At 45.1% G+C, this 21,440-nt stretch overlaps 1 protein-coding gene across 1 annotated transcript in view; it reads left to right on the forward strand.

Annotated features, from left to right (window-relative positions):
* Positions 1-21,440, forward strand: part of cplane1 (ciliogenesis and planar polarity effector 1) — a 349,043-nt gene that overhangs the window by 238,712 nt on the left and 88,891 nt on the right. The window contains exons 34-39 of the mRNA XM_073047849.1: positions 3,221-3,396; positions 3,686-3,794; positions 4,914-5,037; positions 5,503-5,655; positions 13,774-13,848; positions 18,531-18,605. Of these exons, the coding sequence (XP_072903950.1) occupies positions 3,221-3,396; positions 3,686-3,794; positions 4,914-5,037; positions 5,503-5,655; positions 13,774-13,848; positions 18,531-18,605 (712 nt within the window). The remainder of the gene's footprint in view (positions 1-3,220; positions 3,397-3,685; positions 3,795-4,913; positions 5,038-5,502; positions 5,656-13,773; positions 13,849-18,530; positions 18,606-21,440) is intronic.

Below are 21,440 nucleotides of genomic sequence, written 5' to 3' on the forward strand. Positions count from 1 at the left end.
CTATGTTGGATAGGTCTGCGCCCAATCACATACTTCCAAATAAATCTGCTACTTTTATTCATTCCTTCTTAGTTGACACGGGAATTTTAGAAATTTGGAGGTTTTTACATCCCAATGATAAAGAGTTCTCTTTTTTCCCCATGTTGATCATAATTACACTAGAATCGATTACTTCTTTATTGATTCTCGTTTAGTTTCGTCTGTCACCACCTGTGAGTATGATGCAATCGCCATTTCTGACCATGCACCTCTGAAATTATCAATTAAATTTAGTGATGTAACTTTTAGTACTAGACAATAGCGGTTCAACTCTATTTTGCTTCAGGATTTAAATTTTGTTAATTTCATTAAAGAACAGATTCTATTCTTCTTTTCATCTAATTCAACAGAAGAAATTTCCAGTGGGATATTATGGGATACCTTTAAAGCATATATCCGCGGACAAATTATTCCATATTCTGCTGGATTGAAAAAATGAATTAATAGTGAGACGTTCATTGGCTGATAATATTAAATATATTGATAAAAATATTCTATTGCTTCCAATTTGGAGCTTTATAAAGAGAGAGTTGAACTTCAGATGCAACATAGTTTGTTATTAACATCTCCGATTGAAAACCAATTATTTGAATCTAGGAGTCAATTCTATATACATGGTGACAAATCGGATAAATTGTTGGCTAATCAATTGAAAGCTGCTTTGGCGAAATGTCAGATTAATAAAGTTCGTAGACGGGATGGTGTTTTGATGAAATTAACAAATCTTTTCAAGAATTTAATACTAATTTATATCAATCAGAATTTCCCGATTATACTACTATAATGCATGAATTTTTAAGGAAACTAAATTTTCCAGAATTACCAGTTGATGAACGTTTAGTATTAGATGCACCCATTACTGAAGAGGAAATAAAGAAGGCAATTTTTTCGATTAAACTCAGGTACATCGACTCTTTTAGAGTCGATGCCTCCAGAAGACACGATACATCATTAAAGACCCCTCACACCCTCTCCATAAACTGTTACGTTCTTCTGCTATCAGACAAACGTTACAGGAGCATCAAAACAAAAACCACAAGGCTACTAAACAGCTTCCTCCCTCAGGCAGTCAGACTGCTAAATAACTGCTCTACCTGTCTCTGTTTTGGACACTTTTAACTCGCACTGGAAACTTATAACTTGATTTTAACCGACATGTGGCTGTTATGTTTTACTATTCATTGTTGTGTTTATTATTTATTGTTGTGTTTGTTATGTTATGATTGCACTTGCCCCTGGGAAACGCTGTCTCATTCTGCCCTGCAGAGCTGATGTACGGTTAGAATGACAATAAAGTTTCTGAATCTTGAATCTAAAGCACCCGGTCCAGGTGGTTATATAGCTGAATTTTTTAAAACCTTTTCAGATTTACTCTCCTTGGTTATGTAACGTTTTTAAAGATGCTTTATTAGTAAGTAAATTACCACAATCCTTTTGTGAAGCATCTATTTCCTTAATTCCTAAAAAAAAAGATAAAGATCCCATTGAATGTACATCATATAGGCCTATATCTTTGTTGAATGTGGATTCTAAAGTCTTTTCCACAATATTAGCAATTAGATTAGAGAAAGTATTGCCTCAGATTATTTCTGAGGATCAGACAGGATCTATTAAAAATTGTTATTGACATTTTAACGTTAGGAGGTTAATGAACATTGTATACACTACTTCAGCTAATACTCCAGAATGTGTTACTTTGCTTGACGCTGAGAAGGCCTTTGACAGACTTGAATGGGAATATTTATTTAATATACTTGAGAAATTTAATTTCAGTTCAAAATTTATATCTTGGATTAAACTGTTACATCATACACTCTTGGCTGCCGTATTTACCAATAATCAGAGATCCCTTTTTTTAGGCTTTTTCGAGGTACTAGACGGGGCTGTCCTTTAAGTCCTCTATTATTTGATATTGCTCTGGAGCCTTTGGCAATTGCTATTCGTGATTCACCTAATATATTTGGCATTATTCGTGGGAACGGGACGCATAAAATATCGTTATATGCAGATGACCTGTTATTATATATTTCTAACCCAGAGAAATCCATTCCTGCAGTAATAACTCTACTTGGCCAGTTTAGTAGTTTTTCTGGGTATAAATTGAATCTTGATAAGAGTGTGCTTTTCCCACTAAATATGCAAATCCCTATTTATAGACAATCACCATTTAGATTGGCTACTGATTATTTTACTTATTTGGGGGTTAAAATTACTAAGAAATATAAGGATATATTTAAAGTTAATTTTTTACCTTTAATTGATTGTGTTAAACAACTGTTTACTAAATGGTCCCCACTGTCCTATCTTTGATTGGTAGAATTAATGCTATTAAGATGTTTATTTTACCTAAATTTCTGTGCCTATTTCAGGCAGTATCAATTTTCATTTCTAAATCTTTTTTTTTGATACTATTGATTCTAAAATTTCTTCACATATATGGCAACATAGAAATCCCAGGTTAAGTAAGAAATATTTACAGAAATCAAAAAAGGAAGGAAGTTTATTCAAATTTAATTGAGGGGTCCATAGTACTGCTCCTAATTTTTTCTAAATTTAGACATGCAATCGCTGGGAAGACCATTGAAAAGTGGTAGGTGGGTTGGAATCTTTCCATTTAAGTAAAATGGATCTTCTGGCCGTTAATTTTTTGGATTGCCTCAGTTAAATTTGAAGAAACTTGGAAGCCATTTATTCAATATTTTCATATGATGTAAGTTGACCCTTTCTGAATCCTTTATTCAGTAATTTTTTATGTATAGAGGAGCGGAGTTAACGACAAATTATAATTTTAACTGACAAAATATGGCAGCTCAATCTTTGTTTGTTTTTGTTTAGTTTAGTTTGTTTTAGTTTGGGTTTTTTTCTCTTTTCTTTTTATAATGATCTTTCTCATGGTTAATTACTAAAAGATTGGGAGGTTAGACTCTATTTGTTACTTGGAATATGTGTTTCTACATGTTAACTGTTATTAATGTGTTCCTGATCTCTATATCAGTAACAATATTGATATGTTTGTTAATTGGAAACTTAATAAAAAGATTGAGAAAGAAAGATGCTGCCTGGCCTGCTGAATTCCTCCAGTATTTTGTATGTGTTGCTCGGATTTGCGATTTTGTCTTGTTTATGGTTTCTCATCATTCGGTATGACACAGCACTACTGTTGTATTGTCCTCTGTTTCAGATGTCTGTGCTCCACCCGCCAAGGTTGGTCCCAGCTCAGGACATTATTGCCTTTGAACAAGGCCGTCTGCACCGAGCTCAACAAAGCCCAGGAGGGACACGAGCTGAAACCTTCCACCTGCTGAGGGTGAATCTGCAGCCGTTCGAGCCCAGCTCTCAGTGCAATGGGAAACAGAGGTGGGAACGTGCATGGGCTGAGTAAACCATAGCTGCCTCGGCTGCTCTGACACTCTTTGAGGTGGCTTAGGGACGGGGGTGGGGTGGGGAGGGGAGTCATGGTTGAAAGGGTGCAGGCAGCCAACCGACAAGCAACAAGAGATGGGGACATAGAAGGGATCTCCACACAGTCTAGGTAGAGACCAGAGGAAGTGTGGACAGAAAAGGGTTTCAGCAGGGAAGAAGATTGGAATGGGAAGTGACATTATGGAGGTCAGGGACCAACATTCACAGCTCTTTATTTCCCCAGGCTGAGGCGACGAGAGAGACGAAGAACAGAGAAGACAGTTCATAAAGCATCACAACCCAAGCAATCTGTGAGCAACCCTGACCCACCCTCTCCCCCAGCCGAAAGCAGAGTGAGTGCAAAACCTGTTGGTCTGAGAGGATTGGTGTGGTGGGTTGGCAAAGGCTGATAGCAGAGGAGGTGGGAGTATGGAACAGATGGAGAGTGTTCGGAGGGGAAGGAAGCAGGGTTAGAGTGGGTGTGGGAGGGACTGGGTAGATAGGGAGAGTGTTCGGAGGGGTGTATGGGTGGAGGAGGGGAAGGAAGCAGGGTTAGAGTGGGTGTGGGAGGGACTGGGTAGATAGGGAGAGTGTTCGGAGGGGTGTATGGGTGGAGGAGGTGAAGGAAGCAGGGTTAGAGTGGGTGTGGGAGGGACTGGGTAGATAGGGAGAGTGTTCGGAGGGGTGGATGGGTGATGGACAGATGATGGGTGGAGGAGGGGAAGGAAGCAGGGTTAGAGTGGGTGTGGGAGGGACTGGATAGATAGGGAGAGTGTTCGGAGGGGTGGATGGGTGATGGACAGATGATGGGTGGAGGAGGGGAAGGAAGCAGGGTTAGAGTGGGTGTGGGAGGGACTGGATAGATAGGGAGAGTGTTCGGAGGGGTGTATGGGTGATGGACAGATGATGGGTGGAGGAGGGGAAGGAAGCAGGGTTAGAGTGGGTGTGGGAGGGACTGGATAGATAGGGAGAGTGTTCGGAGGGGTGGATGGGTGATGGACAGATGATGGGTGGAGGAGGGGAAGGAAGCAGGGTTAGAGTGGGTGTGGGAGGGACTGGATAGATAGGGAGAGTGTTCGGAGGGGTGTATGGGTGATGGACAGATGATGGGTGGAGGAGGGGAAGGAAGCAGGGTTAGAGTGGGTGTGGGAGGGAGGAGAGAGGGAAAGGACAGAGGGGAGCGGGTCACCAGGAAGTGGAACATACAATATTTGTGCCGTTGGGTTGTGAGAGGCTATTTCTCTGGTTTGCATGTAGCTTCCCCCCCCCCCCCCCCCCTTCTGGCAGTGGAGAAGCCAAGCACAGGCAGGGCGGTTTTTGGAGTTGAATACCTGGGGATCAGAAGCTCCAGACATCTGTGGTGGGCAGAGTGAAGTGCCTGGTTTGTGGGTGGGTCTCTCTGATGTCTAGGAATGGGCATCTGTGCTGGGACGTGCTGGCTGCTGAATACTTGGGTGATATGTGTTTAACAGAAGGAACCAGTCGATGTTCCACCTGAAACTGTCGATGTTCCACCTGAAACTGTCGATGTTCCACCTGAAACAGTCGATGTTCTGCCTGAACCTGATCCTTCGGAATGTGGGACCATCCCGCGAGGTGAGTCTGATGCCTTCCTCCCCACCTCACCCTTTAACAATCCATTGGACTGCTCTTCCACTTCCCCGCCTCGTGCTTCTCTGACCCTCTCCTTGCCCACAATCCCACCATTCCATCTTCCTACTCTCCTCTCCACAAGCCTTTTCCCTCTCCCTACCTTCCTCACTCCACTGTCCCTATCCAGCCATTCCCTTTCCCCTCCCCAGTATCCCTTTGTTACCCCAGTTTCACTCCACCATCCCGTTATACCTCCCCACCCTCAGTTCCCCCCCCCACAATACACACTGTTACCCCATCTCCACCCATTGTCAGCTCTCCTTCACCTCTCACGTAACCCCACAGTGACCCTCCCACTACCCCTACATCTCTCCCCTCACCACCCCACAGAGATCCCAGCATCCCCATTTGCCCCCTGTGTGCTGCTGCTGTTACTGAAGTCCTGAATGTTGCATTGAACCCGTGCAGGTCCGAGTGTTTCCTTCCAGTCTGACCAGGACTTGCCGAGCTACCCCTTTATAACTGCTGCAGAACTGCACTGCTTTGCATCCACCAGGAAGAATGCTGAGGAGAGGAGGGACGCCAGTACCAACACGGAGACCCTGACCCAGACATCCACAGGTAGCCAAAGCCATTCTCCCCTCGTTCCTTCCTCTTAATGGCAGTGGAGTTACAGTGAGTTGGGTGCCACGGTAGTGTAGCAGTTAGCACAGCATGATTACGGAATCAGGTTTATTATCACCGGCTTGTGACATGAAATTTCAACGCAGCAGTTCAATGCAATACATAATCTAGCAGAGAAAAAACAATAATAATACTAAATAAAATAATAATAATAAATGAACAAGTAAATCAATTATGTATATTGAATAGATATTTTAAAATGTGCAAAAACAGAAATACTGTATATTTTTTTAAAAAGTGAGGTAGTGTCCAAAGATTCAATGTCCATTTAGGAATTGGATGGCAGAGGGGAAGAAGCTGTTCGTGAATCACTGAGTGTGTGCCTTCAGGCTTCTGTATCTCCTATCTGATGGTAACAGTGAGAAAAGGGCATGCCCTGGGTGCTGGAGGTCCTTAATAATGGATGCTGCCTTTCTGAGACACTGCTCTTTAAAGATGTCCTGGATATTTTGTAGGATAGTACCCAAGATGGAGCTGACTAGATTTACAACCCTCTGCAGCTTCTTTCAGTCCTGTGCAGTAACCTCTCCATACCAGACAGTGATACAGCCTGTCAGAATGCTCTTCATGGTACAACTATATAAGTTTTTGAGTGTATTTGTTAACATGCCAAATCTCCTCAAACTCCTAATAAAGTATAGCTGTTGTCTTGCCTTCTTTATAACTACATTAATATGTTGTGACCAGGTTAGATCCTGACAACCAGGAACTTGAAGCTGCTCACTCTCTCCACTTCTATTCCCTCTATGAGGATTGGCATGCGTTCCTTTGTCTTACCCTTCCTGAAGCCCACAATCAGCTCTTTCGTCTTACTGAAGCTGAGTGCCAGGTTGTTACTGCGACACCACTCCGCAAATGGGCATATCTCACTCCTGTCCACCCTCTCGTCACCACCTGAAATTCTACCAACAATGGTTGTATCATCAGCAAATTTATAGATGGTATTTGAGCTATGCCTAGCCACACAGTCATATGTATATAGAGAGTAGAGCAGTGGGCTAAGTACACACCCCTGAGGTGTGCCAGTGTTGATCATCAGCGAGGAGGATATGTATTCACCAATCCGCACAGATTGTGGTCTTCCGGTTAGGAAGTCGAGGATCCAATTACACAGGGAGGTACAGAGGCCCAGGTTCTGTAATTTCTCAATCAGGATTGTGGGAATGATGGTATTAAATGCTGAGCTATAGTTGATGAACAGCATCCTGACGTAGGTGTTGTGTTGTCCAGGTGGTCTAAAGCCGTGTGGAGAGCCATTGAGATTGCATCTGCCACTGACCTATTGTGGCGATAGGCAAATTGCAATGGGTCCAGGTCCTTGCGGAGACAGAAGTCTAGTCGTAACCAACCTCTCAAAGCATTTCCTCACTGTCGATGTGAGTGCTATCGGGTGATAATCATTAAGGGAGCCCACATTATTTTTCTTAGGCACTGGTATAATTGTAGCCTTTTTGAAGCAAGTGGGAACTTCCGCCCATAACAGTGAGAGGTTGAAAATGTCCTTGAATACTCCCGCTGGTTGGTTGCCACAGGATTTCAGACCAGGAACTCCATCAGGACCTTCCACCTTGTGAGGGTTCTCTCACTTTAAAGACAGCCTAACATTGGCCTCTGACACGGAGATCACAGGGTCATCATGTGCAGCTGTAGTTGTGTTCTCCTTTCAGAGTGAGCATAGAAGCCATTGAGTTCATCTGGAGGTGAAGCATTGCTGCCATTCATGCTATTGGGTTTCGCTTTGTAGGAAGTAGTGTCTTGCAGACCCTGTCAGAGTTGCCGTGCATCCAATGTCGCCTCCAACCTTGTTCAAAATTGTCCCTTTGCTCTTGAAATAGTCCTCCGCAAATCATAACTGGTTTTTTCTGGTACAGGCTTGGGTCGCCAGACTTGAATGCCACAGATCTAGCCTTCAGCAGACAATGTACCTCCTGGTTCATCCACAGCTCGGGGAGTTCTAGAGTTCAGAGTTCAATTCCTGTGCCGTCTGTCGGGAGCTTCTATGTTGTTCCCATGAACTGTGTAGGTTTCCTAAAGGTGCCCAGTTTCCTCCCACAGTCCAAAGACGCACTGGTTAGTAGGTTAATTGGTCATTGTAAATTGTCCTGTAATTAGTCTAGTGTTAAATCAGTGAGACAGAAGGACCAGATCTGCTCCATATCCCTAAAATAAAATTAAAAAATAAAAGAACCAAGCCCTTTGACCCAACCTGTCTATGCTGACCTTTTATTCCGACCAACCCCATGAGGGCCGTATCTCTAAGACTCCTTACACTATACCACATCCCTTGATGTTTCATTGCTAGACACATCAGAACTGCCAGTATAAACTAGGGAGGGATTTGTCCTCCCAAGGCCCACAACTTTCACGCATCCCAAGGGCAGTATCTCTCCCCAACCTGGATTTAGAGATGGGTGCAAATTCCCCTCACTGCTCTCATGCCTGCTCCCGCTGTCACCTCCCAGCCTGCACAGGCAGCACATCCCAGGAGTCCCCTGTCACTCATTCCAGACACATCACCAGCAGCCTATTTAACCCCAGTTCTTGTCCACACTCCTTGTTCGCTCATCGAACCAGCCGGCCTCAAACAGTTGCTCCTAGTTTTCACTCTCCCTGCCTAAAGTTTACCTTGTTACCTGTTGTGTTCCGTTTCTGTTTTCTCCTGTTTTGTGACCCTCATGGCTCATTATTTTGCGGTCTATTATTTGGAGTATCTTTCACGGCAGAATCGATTCCACTGCTCTGTGTTTGGGTCAAGCCTCCTCTACATTTCCTGATAACTGCCACCTTGTTTTGGCTAAGATGGTTTAACATGGTCGCTGTATCCTTGCTAAACCCTCTATGCCTCACTATGCCTCAGCTCCGAAATCGGATACTGGACAGCGGAGTGAATGTGTAGTGAGCTCAGAATTCTATATTCTCACAGCGACGTCAATCCACGTGTGCTCAGAGTGGGGAGTCCTGCAGCTGGGAACTTGGGGTTCTTATCCATAAATCCCTCAAAGTTGCCACGCAAGTTGATAGGCTTCTTAAGAAAGCAGATGTCGGATTGCCTTCATTAGATGGGGATTAAGTTCTGAAGCTCGATATATTACAGTACCAATTCAATCTATCATGTCTGATAGAAAAACGGTGGGCTGTGTGGGAGGGAAAGATTAAACGGCGGGAACATTGTGAGCTGAAGGGCCTTGATTGTACTGCTATGTTCTTTGTTCCATGGCTTGCTGACTCTATCTCTCACCCAAGTAAAGTTAGTTTTAGTGCTGTTTCACAGTGGTGTTAAGGTAGTTCTTGAATGCTGTTCTGTAACCCTTGCTCCCTCTACTGCCACTATCCAAGCTGATTGGAATCCGCCACCACTGTTGACTCGGACTTGTAGAACTGCTCAGAAACCTGCTGAGTAATTGCCTTGGATCTCTGCTGACTGTCTGGGGACCCCCGGCCACAATCCTGTCCCTTCACTGTTCTTTGGTACAACACAAGGCCTTCATTTATTGATCCTTCTCCACATTATTGTCCAACACAGCAGTTAGAAACATAGAAAACGTTCAGCACAATGCAGGCCCTTCCGCCCACAAGGCTGTTCCTACCTTAGAACTACCTAGGCTTTACCCATAGCCCTCTATTTTTCTAAGCTCCATGTATCCATCCAGGAGTCTCTTAAAAGACCCTATCGTTTCTGCCTCCACAACCACAGCCAGCAGCCCATTCCATGCCCTCACCACTCTCTGCGTAAAAAAAACGTACCCCTGACATCTCCTCTGTACCTACTTCCAAACACCTTAAAACTAAGCCCTCTCGTGTTAGCCATTTCAGCCCTGGAAGAAAGCCTCTGACTATCCACACGATCAATGCCTGTCATTATCATGCTTTTTGTTTTAAATAACTCCAACATGATTTTGTAGTTCTGGTGAGCAGCTGGGTGAGGGATCAGGCAAAATACGTGCTTAGTTCACTGTTCTACTCTCTGCATCTGTGACTGTGTGGCTAGGCAGAGCTGGCAGAAGCTCAGATGGTGATGAGATAAATCAGCTGAGCGAGCAGTTTCAAGTTCCTGAGTGGCAATGTCTCTGAATATCTACGCTGGTCCAATTACAAAGCAACTATATTTTATTAGGAGTTTGGTATGTCACCAAAGACACTGACAAATTTCTACAGAGGTACTGTGGAGAGCATTCTGATTGGCTGCATCACCATCTGGTACGGAGACCACTTCACACACAGGCTTGGAGAAAGTTGTAAACTCAGTGAGCTCCGTCATGGGCAGTAGCCCCTCTCCCTACCCCCAGCATCCAGGACACCTTCAAAAGGCGAAGCCTCAAAATGACAGCATCCATGTCTAAAGGCCCCCATCACCCAGGATATGCCCTATTCTCATTGCTAGCATCAGGGAGGAGATACAGGAGACCGAAGACACACACTCAATGGTTCAGAAGCAGCTTCTTCCCCTCCAACATCAGATCTCTGAATGGACATTGAACCCATGAAGACGACCTCACTACTTTTTCCTCTCTTGCGTTACTAATTATATTTTTGTATATACTTCATATTGTAATTTTTCGGGTTTTTTCACTGTTATGTATTACAATGGACTGCTACCACAAAACAACAGATTTCACGACATACAGTGTGCCAGTCATATTTAAACTGATTCTGATATAGGAGCAGAATTAGCCCAACTGGCCCATTGAATCTGCTCCACTATTCAATCATGGCTGATCTTTTTTTTTCTCCTCCTCAACCCTAGTTCCCAGCCTTCTCCCCATAACCTTTGATGCCATGTCCAATCAAAAACTTTTCAATCTCTACCTTAAATACACCCAACAACCTAGCTGCATGTGGCAACAAATTCCACAAATTCACCACCCTTTGGCTAAAGAAATTTCTCCTCATCTCTGTTTTGAAAGGGTGGCCCTCTATCCTGAGGCTGTACCCCCTTGTCCTATACTCTCCCATCATTGGAAACATCCTTTCCACACTTACTCTGTCTCAGCCTTTCAACATTCGAAAGGTTTCAAGCAGATCTCCCCTCATCCTTCTGAATTCCAGCGAGTACAGACCCAGAGCCATCGAATGTTCTTCGTATGATAACCCTTTCATTCCTTGAATCATCCTTGTGAACCTCCTCTGGACCCTCTTCAATGCCAGCACATCTTTTCTAAGATGAGGAGCCCAAAACTGTTAACAATACTTAAGGTGAGGCCTCACCAGTGCCTTATAAAGTCTCAGCATCACATCTGTACTCTTGTATTCCAGACCTCTTGAAATGAATACTAATGTGCCATTTGCCTTCCTCACCACCGACTCAACCTGCAAGTTAACCTTGAGGGTGTTCTGCACAAGGACTCCCAAGCCCCTCTGCATCTCAGATTCCTGGAATTTCTTCCCTTTTAGAAAATAGTCCACATATTTAATTCTACTACCAAAGTGCATAACCATGCATTTTCTAACATTATATTTCATTTGCCAATTTCTTGCCCATTCTCCTAATCTAAGTCATTCTGCATCCTACCTGTTTCCTCAACACTACCTGTCCCTCCACCAATCTTCATATCATCTGCAAACTTGGCAACAAATTCCATCATCTACATCATTTATATACAGCATAAAAAGAAGTAGTCCCAACACTGACCGCTGTGGAACACCACTCGTCACTGGCAGCCAACCAGACGAGGATCCTTTTACTCCCACTCACTGCCTCCTACCAATCAGCCAATGCTCTGACCATGTTAGTAACTTTCCTGTAATACAGCGGGCTCTTAACTTGGTAGGCAGCCTCATGTGTGGCATCTTGTCAAAGGCCTTCTGAAAGTCCAAATATACAACATCCATTGCATCCCCTTTATCTATCCTACTTGTAATCTCCTCAAAGAATTCCAACAGGTTCATCAGGCATGATTTTCCCTGAAGGAAACCATGCTGACTTTGTACTATCTTGTCCTGTGTCACCAAGTACTCCATCACCTCATCCTTAATAATTGACTCTAACATCTTCCCAACCACTGAGGTCAGGCTAACTGGTCTATAATTTCCATTCTGTTGCCTTCCTCCTTTCTTAAAGAGTGGAGTGACATTTGCAATTTTCCAGTCCTCTGGCACCATGCCAGAGTCCAATGATTTTTGAAAGATCATTTCTCATGCCACCACAGACTCTAACGCTACCTCTTTCAGAAGCCTAGGGTGCAGTTCATCTGGTCTGGGTGACGTATGTACCTTTAGGTCTTTCAGTTTTTTGAGCACCTTCTCTCTTGTAATAGTAGCTTCCTTCTCTTCCTTCACACACTACAACATCAGGCATACTGCTAATATCTTTCACAGTGAAGTCTGACGCAAAATATTCATTTAGTTCATCAACCATCTCTACTACAAACCTACAGACTATATCGACGACTGCATTGGCGCTGCTTCCTGCACACATGCTGAGCTCGTCGACTTCATTAACTTCGCCTCCAACTTTCACCCCGCTCTCAAATTCACCTGGTCTACTTCCGACACCTCCTTCCCCTTTCTAGATCTTTCTGTTTCTATCTCTGGAGACAGCCTATCCACCGATGTCTACTTCTAACCTACAGACTCTCACAGTTACCTAGACTATTTCTCCTCCCACCCTGTCTCCTGCAAAAATGATATCCCTTTCTCTCAATTCTTCCACCTCTGATGCATCTACTCTCAGGATGAGGCCTTTCATTCTAGGACAAAGGAGATGTCTTCCTTTTTTAAAGAAAGGGGCTTCCCTTCGTCCACTATCAACTCTGCCCTCCATCACATCTCCCGTATTTCACGCACCTCTGCCATCACCTCATCCCCCCGCCAGCCTACCAGGGATAGAGTCCCCCTGGTCCTCACCTATCACCCTACCAGCCTACAGATCCAACGTATAATCCTCCGTAACTTCCGCCACCTCCTACAGGATCCCACCACCAGACACATCTTCCCCGCCCCTCACTGTCGGCTTTCCGCAGGGATCGCTCCCTACGCGACTCCCTTGTCCATTCATCCCCCCCCCCCCCCCCACCGACCTCCCTCTGGGCACTCATCCCTGCAAACGGAAGAAGTGCTACACCTGCCCCCACACTTCTTCCCTCACCACCATCCTAGGCCCCAGACAGTCCTTTCAGGTGAGGCACCACTTCACCTGCGAGTCAACTGGGATGATATACTGTATCCGGTGCTCCCAATGTGACCATTTATACATTGGGGAGACCCGCCGCAGACTGGGAGACCGTTTCGCCGAACTCCAGCACTCGGTCCTCCAGCAGTGGCGGGATCTCCCTGTGGCCACACACTTCAATTCCACAGACCACTCCCACTCCGATATGTCTGTCCATGGCCTCCTCTACCGTCAAGATGAGGCCACACGCAGGTCGATGGAGCAATACCTTATCTCCCGCCAAGGTAGCCTCCTACCTGCTGGCATGAACATTCAACTCACAGACCTCCGTTGATACCCCTGCCCCCCCCTTACCCCATCCCTATCTATAATTTTAGCCTGTGAGCCCCCCCTCACTATAATCTCCCCCCAGCCCTACCTTTCTTTCTCTTTTATTTCCCATAATTCTCCACCTTCCCCCAGCCCATTTCCCTCCAGCCTATCACTTCCCAGCTCTCTACTTTATCCCTCCTCCCACTTCTTATCCCCCCTCGACCATCCCATGTTACTTCACTCCTGAAACGTTGTCACTACCTCCTCCCATAGATGCTGTCTGGCCTGCTGAGTTCTGCCAGCATTTTGTGTTTTTATTTATTTCCAGCATCTGCAGATTCACTCGTGTTGCCTTGTCCCCCGTTATTATATTTCCTGCCTCATTTTCTAGCAGTCCTATATCCACTCTCATTTCTCTTTAATTATACTAGAAACTCTGCTTGTCCATGTTTGAATCTGAGTCCAAATCTAGAAAGAATACGGACTGAATTAAAGGGGAAGAAGGCTACGGGCCGGTTCAGACTTGTTCCACACTCACACCATCCTCTGAGTGAAGAAGTTTTTCTCTGTGTGTCTGTGTGCCGTTCATCCTGATGTGCTGGGCATTAGCTTGACTGGTTTTCTGCTTTCTGTAGCTCCTAAATCGTACCGGGATGCTGGGATTCTAGCCTGCTCTGAGACTGAAAACCATCCACCAACCGCTACTGCAGGTCTGTTGTTTCATGCATCGATTATCAGTAGGGGAGGGATGCCTCATGTAGACAGTTTCCCTCGGCATGACAAACCCTAAAGTCTGCGCACCCACCTCAGGCACACCCCCTAACTCCTGAGCACAAGCTGACTCCACTATAGAGGCGTATCACACTCCGCTGGACTGAATACCACTCACATTGCTCCAGGGCCAGTCAATCAGGACCCCGTGAATGTCATCCAGAGACCATTGACGATCTCTGGTCATTACAGTTGCACCAGACAATATTATTTTGGTGATTCGTGTCTCTCTTTTTCTGTACGCCTCTGTGACTCTGCCTCTTGTGTCCTTCTGTCTTCGGTCCTCTTCTCACCGCTCCTCCATATATCTCTATCTCTATCTCTCTATCTCTCTAAATCTCTATCTTGCTTTCTCTTTCTCTCTCGCTCTATCTATCTCTCTCCCCCCCTTCCTCCCTCCCTCCCTCTCTCCGTTCTCTACCTCCAGATGCCCATAGGAAAATCTCTCCTTTCTCCCCACCATTTCTGTTCCTGCCTCCTGAAGGCAGTGGAGTTACAAAGTGGGTTAGATGCCACAGTGGCCCAGCAACTAGAGCAACGTGATTACAGCTTGGAGCATTATGGACTCATTTCCAGCGCCATCTGACAGGAGTTTGTATCTTCTCCACTGACTGCATGGGTTTCCACTGGGTTCCGCTGCTCCAGTTTCTTCCCACAGCCCAAAGCCGTAGCTGTCAGAGGTTAATTGGTCGCTGTACATTGCCTGTGATTAGACTGGGGTTAAATCTCTGGGTCACTGGGTGGCAGGCACCGCTTGGTGAGTCAGAAGGGCCTGTTCCGCGCTGTGTCTCGAAAATAAAATTGAAAAATAAAAGAACTGGTCTATTTGGCCCTACCTGTCCATGCTGACCCTTTAGTCCCAACCATCTCCATTTGCCCTCATTAGGGCTGTATCTCTAAGACTCCTTTCACCATACCACATCCCCTGATGGTTCATTGCTGGATACATCAGACTGCTGGGAACCACAGAGCTTGTATCAGTGCAAACTGGGGAGGGGGTTGTCCTTCTCCCCTGAAGCCCACAACTCTCACACATCCCAAGGGCAGTATCTCTCCCCAACCTGGATTTAGAGATGGGTGCAAATTCCCCTCACTGCTCTCAAGCCTGCTCCCGCTGTCACCTCCCAGCCTGCACAGGCAGCACATCTCAGGAGTCCCCTGTCACCCATTCCAGACACATCACCAGCAGCCTATTTAACCCCGGTTCTTGTCCACACTCCTTGTTCGCTCATCGAACCAGCCGGCCTCAAACAGTTGCTCCTAGTTTTCACTCTCGCTGCCTAAAGTTTACCTTGTTACCTGTTGTGTTCCGCTTCTGTTTTCTCCTGTTTTGTGACCCTCGTGGCTCATTATTTTGCGGTCTATTATTTGGAGTATCTTTCACGGCAGAATCGATTCCACTGCTCTGTGTTTGGGTCAAGCCTCCTCTACATTTCCTGATAACTGCCACCTTGTTTTGGCTAAGATGGTTTAACATGGTCGCTGTATCCTTGCTAAACCCTCTATGCCTCAGCTCCGAAATCGGATACTGGACAGAGGAGTGAATGTGTAGTGAGCTCAGAATTCTATATTCTCACAGCGACGTCAATCCACGTGTGCTCAGAGTGGGGAGTCCTGCAGCTGGGAACTTGGGGTTCTTATTCATAAATCCCTCAAAGTTGCCACGCAAGTTGATAGGCTTCTTAAGAAAGCAGATGTCGGATTGCCTTCATTAGATGGGGACTAATTAAGGGGTTAGATTGATCTTACCCAAGGTTAAAAGGCTGGAACATTGTGAGCTGAAGGGCCTTTACTGTACTGCAGTATTCTTTGTTCCATGGCTTGGTGACTATCTCTCAGCCAAGTAAATTGGTAAATTGTAAGGTAGCTCTTGAATGCTTTTCTATAACCCTTGCTCCCTCTACTGTCAATCAAACTGATTGGAATCCTCCAGCATTGTTGACTCGGACTTGTAGAACTGCTCAGAAACTTGCGGAATATTTGTCTTGGATCTCTGCTGACTGTCTGGAGACCCCTGGCCACAGTCCTGTCCCTTCACTGTTCCTTGGATCTTTCTCCACATTGTTGTCCAACACAGCAGTTAACATGCATGTTGTTTTAAATAACCCCAACGCGAGTGGTGAAATTGGATTTTGTAGGTCTGGTGAGCAGCTGGGTAAGGGATCAGGCTGAATATGTGCTTGGTGCACTGTTCTACTCTCTGCATCCGTGACTGTGTGGCGAGGCACAGCTTAAACTTCACCTATGAACTTGCCAACGACACAACTATTTATTGGCAGAATTTCAGACAGTGACGAGGAGGCGAACAGGAGTGAGTTAGATCAGCTGGTTGAGTGGTGTCACACCAAGTTTGCACTCATTGTCAGTAAGACCAAGGAATTGATTATGGACTGTAGGAAGGTAAAGCTGAGGGAACCGCACACCAGACCTCATTGAAGGATCAGTAGTGGAATACGTAAGAAGTTTCCAGTTGCTGAATGTCAACATCTCTAATGATCTGTCCTGAGCACAACATTTTGATGCAGTTGCAAAGAAGGCACCACAGCGGCTACATTTCATTGGGTGTCTGTGCAGGCTTGGTGTGTCACCAAAGACTTTCGCAGGTTTCTACAGATGTACCATGGAGAGCGTTCTAACTGGTAGCATCACACTCTGGTCTGGAGGTCCAATTGCACAGGATCAGAGAGAGCTGCAGAAAGTTGTGTAACACTTACCCAACAGGGGAAAAGGAAATCCAGCCACTCACCAACCCCACCTCCCATACATGCAGGTGCTGTGAGAATCAAGTTTATGCCGTGCGCACACACACCATATCAAACTCACACCAGATACCATTATGGAATACACTTTAAAGATTTTACTAAAACTAAAAGAGTACTATGCAATACAATATATATGAAGGAAAAGAAAATAAAGTAAAAGGCGCCAACTTATCAAAGTTCAGTCAGTGCACATTGTTGGAGCTCAACCATCGAACCATTCGACCTCTCGTCACTTTCCTCTGACCTCCACGTCCTCGCACCTGGGACCACCCTGGTAATCGACCGAGCAGTGCAGCGCACGTCCACCTTCCTCAGCATCTTCTTCCCGACTCCCCTGAAAAGACCGCAAAACTCCCGCTCCCAGACCCACAAGACAAAATATCATTCCCCATTGGTCAACAAATGAATACAATCCCGATATCAGCAAGTCTAAAGCTAAACAACTGCGAGAGAAAGCACTTATCATACAAAGAAGCATTCCTACTCTTAACAAAACAAAGAAGCCATTCTGATTAACATACACAGTACATTGTACAGTTGTAAACTCAACCAGTACCATCATGGGCCCTAGTGTCTTAGCACCAAACGCATCTGGAAGGACCACAAAAAGGCTGCATCCATCACTGAGGGCCTCCGTCACCCAGGACCTGCCCTCTTCTTATTGTTACCATCCAGGAGGAGGTACAGCAGCTTGAAGGCACATGCTTAACATTTCAGAAACTGCTTCTCCATTTCCACCAGCAGATTTTTGAATGGACAATGAACCCACGAACACTACATCGTTTTTAATTTCTTTCTTTTGCGCTACTTACTGTGTTTAATTTAATGTTTCATATATATTTCCTATTGTAATTTAGAAACATAGAAAACATACATCACAATACAGGCCCTTTGGCCCACTATTTATGCAGATTTTTTTTTACGTATTGCAATGAACTGTAGCCACGAAACAACAAACAATAACAGTGAGACTCTCTCTGCTCGATTGTGTTACTGAACCTTCTGCCAACTCGGCCATGCTGGGCTGTTTCACAGTTCGTGAAGCCACCTCTCCTGTGGAGTACCTCAATTCTCTTTCTCTCCTCCTGTCTGGTCCCTGATGCTCTGCCTCAGACTGTGGGATCTCTGGAGCACCAGAGAAACAGGACCTTCACTCCATGTAGTCCATGCTGAGCTATTATTTTGCCCATTCCCATTGACCTACACATAGTCGTCCATACCTCTGTCATCCATGTACCTGTCCAAATTTCTCTGAAATGTTGAAATCAAACCCGCACCCACCACTTCTCATTCCACACACTTACCTCCCGCAGTGAAGCAATTCCCCCTCATGTTTCTCTCAAACATTTCGCCTTTCACCCTTAACCCATGACCTCTAGTTCGAGTTTCACCCAACCTCAGTAGGAAAAGCCCCATCTATGCCCCTCATAATTTTGTAATGCTCTATCAAATGCTGTTCTGTTGTATGTCTTACTGTGCATACTGTTTATTACAAATTGCAATAATTTACACCTTGCACATTCAGACAGAGACATAATGTAAAGGTTTTTACTCCCCATCTATGAGAAGGATGTAAGAAGTAGTCAATTCAATTCAATTCAAATCTCCACCCATTCTCTTACGCTCTGGGGAATAAAGTCCTAACCTAATTTAAATTTTCCCCATAACTCAGCTTCTCAAGCCCATTTAGAGTTGATATTGGAAGAATGCTACAGGCTGGTTCAGAATAAGATGACTGCTTGTTCACAGTTGTACCACACTCTGAGTGAAGAAGTTTGTCTCTGTGTGTCTACGAGCCCTTTCTCCTGACGGTGTGGGCTACTTGATTGACTGGTCTATTTCCCTTCTGTTCCCTGTAGCTCCTAAATCATACCAGGATGCTGGGATTCTCGCCTGCTCCGAGATCGAGGACCATCCACCGACAGCCGCTGCAGGTCTGACTCTTTACGTGTGTTGGTTATCAGTAGGGGAGGGAAGCCTCATTAAGACAGTTTCCCTCGGCAGGGCCCAGTCTGTGTACCCACCTCTGACACACCCACACTAACTCCAGAGCACAGGCTCCCTCCATTTCAGAGGTGTGTCAGGCTCTTCCAGACTGAATGTCACTCACTTGGCTATGGGGCCCTGTGAGTGTTTCCCAGAGACCACTGACCGATGGTATCTCCAATCTCTGGTTGTTACATTTGCCCCAACACAATTATTAACCATATAACAATTACAGCACGGAAACAGGCCATCTCGGCCCTTCTAGTCTGTGCCAAACCCTTACTCTCACCTAGTTCCACCGACCTGTACTCAGTTCATAACCCTCCATTCCTTTCCTGTCCATAAATCTATCCAATTTTACTTTAAGTGACAATACCAAACCTGCCTCTACCACTTCTACTGGAAACTCGTTCCACACAGCTACCACTCTGAGTAAAGAAATTCCACCTCGTGTTACCCCTAAACTTTTACCCCCTAACTCTCAACTCATGTCCTCTTGTTTGAATCTCCCCTACTCTCAGTGGAAAAAGCCTATCCACATCAACTCTATCTATCCCCCTCATAATTTTAAATACCTCTATCAAGTCCCCCCTCAACCTTCTACACTCCAAAGAATAAAGACCTAACTTGTTCAACCTTTCTCTGTAACTTAGGTGCTGAAACCCAGGAAACATTCTAGTAAACCTCCTCTGTACTCTCTCTATTTTGTTGACATCTTTCCTATAATTCGGTGACCAGAACTGTACACAATACTCCAAATTCGGCCTTACCAATGCCTTGTACAATTTTAACATTACATCCCAACTCCTATACTCAATGCTCTGATTTATAAAGGCCAGCATACCAAAAGCTTTCTTCACCACCCTATCCACATGAGATTCCACCTTCAGGGAACTATGCACCATTATTCCTATATCACTCTGTTCTACTGTATTCCTCAATGCCCTACCATTTACCATGTATGTCCTATTTTGATTATTCCTACCAAAATGTAGCACCTCACACTTATTCTGCTGATTTGTGTCTCCATCTTTCTATATGTCTCTCTATCTCCCTGTATCCTCTCTCCATCTCCCTCCCCCTTCTATGTCTTTGCCTTCTTATCCATCTTTCCTTCCCCTTCTTGGAGATCTCTCTCTCTCTGTCTCATTCTCACTCTCTCTCTATCACTCACTCTCTCACACTCTCTCTCTCGCTTTCTCTGTCTCTCGCTCTCTCTCCCTCTCCCCCCTTTCCTTTCCCTCTCCCCTCTCCCTCTGTCCCTCTCTTGTGGATGTAAATCAGAGGTACCTTCCTTCCTCCACATCCCTCAACACCCTCCCAAGTTCTGTGTCATCTGTAAAGTATGCTGTTATGCCACTTCTTTTCAGATGCAAATAATTAATATATTGTATATATCAAAACTGAAACCCCCAGCTATTGATTTTTCATTCACAAAATCTTCCTTTAACCATTACACTCTACTTCCCAGCCCAAGTCGCACTGTAATCCATGTATCAAGTGCACTGCCCCTCATCCTAGCTCACTAAAAAAATGTAATTTTCGATCAGACACAACCTTCCCTGATTCATCTCCATTCTTCCAGATGAAGGTAATACCATCCCTTGGAAAGCTCACCAATAACTTGTTCCTGGTCTGTAATAATCATAGAATATAGGACAGTACCGCACAATATAGGCCATTCAGCCCACAATGTCATGCTGACTCCTATAATCACTTCCTCCCTTCCTCCTCCTCCATTACTCCTGCTGGGAGGGAAATTTATAAAACCTGGGAATAACATCCACAATTAACTGGGGTATATTCCAGCTGGCCTGGGGATTTATACAGCGCTAATTCTCTTCCAACCTTTATCTTGCCAAGTACTTCACACATTACTCCTTTAACATAATATTTGCATCTTCCCTGCCCTTTGTGATAACAGTCTCAGTATCCCTGTTTTCTCTCTCTCTCTCCCTCTTATGCACACGTTTCTGTTTTCCTCTACCATCCTCACCCTCTCACTTCTTTGTCCCTCTTCTCCCTCTTTCTCTCTCCCTCTCACTATCTCTTTCTCTTGCTTTGCTCTTTTCCTGACTCTCACTCTCTTTCTCTTTCACTCTCCCTCTTTCTCTTTCACTCTCCCTCTCACTCTTTCTCTCTCCCCCTCGATCTCTTTCTCTCTCCCCCTCGATCTCTTTCTCTCTCCCCCTCACTCTCTTTCTCTCTATCTCCACTTCTTTTCTCTTTCTGTCACCTCTCTCCACCTTAGTTTCTCTGTTTTTTTAATCTATTTGTCACTGTGACTCTTGTTTCCTGTTTCCATGGCCAGTTCTCTGTTTCTCTGCCCCTTTGCATCCTCTCCAATTCTGTTAAATTATTCAGGAATTAATAATTCAGAGCCTGGCTGTTGTTCAGACTCCCGGGAGATGACACAACATCTGTCATCTCTCAGAGCATCCACAATATGTGGACGCTTCCTAAGGAATAGCTGTACGAGATTTCTCTCTGGCCCTCAGCCTGTTTGTGTACCGCCTCTTGCTGTATCAGGTAGAAACGTCCTGTGTTCAACTCATGACCTGGACATTGTGCAGCAGGTGAGTGCAGTACATTCTGACGGTATAGTGTGTGACGCAGGTCAGCTGTTCCCCCAGACATCTTCCACTCCTTCCTTCGAAGACTAGATGTCCTGAGTGTGTCAGGAAATGTAGAGGAGGCTTGACCCAAAAGGAGAGCAGTGGAGACGATGTTGTGGTCAGCGATAACTTTGATAATAGACCACAAAACAACAAGTCACGAGGGGA

The sequence above is a fragment of the Hemitrygon akajei genome, chromosome 6 (assembly GCF_048418815.1).
Source record: "Hemitrygon akajei chromosome 6, sHemAka1.3, whole genome shotgun sequence".
NCBI classification, from domain to species: Eukaryota; Metazoa; Chordata; class Chondrichthyes; order Myliobatiformes; family Dasyatidae; genus Hemitrygon; species Hemitrygon akajei.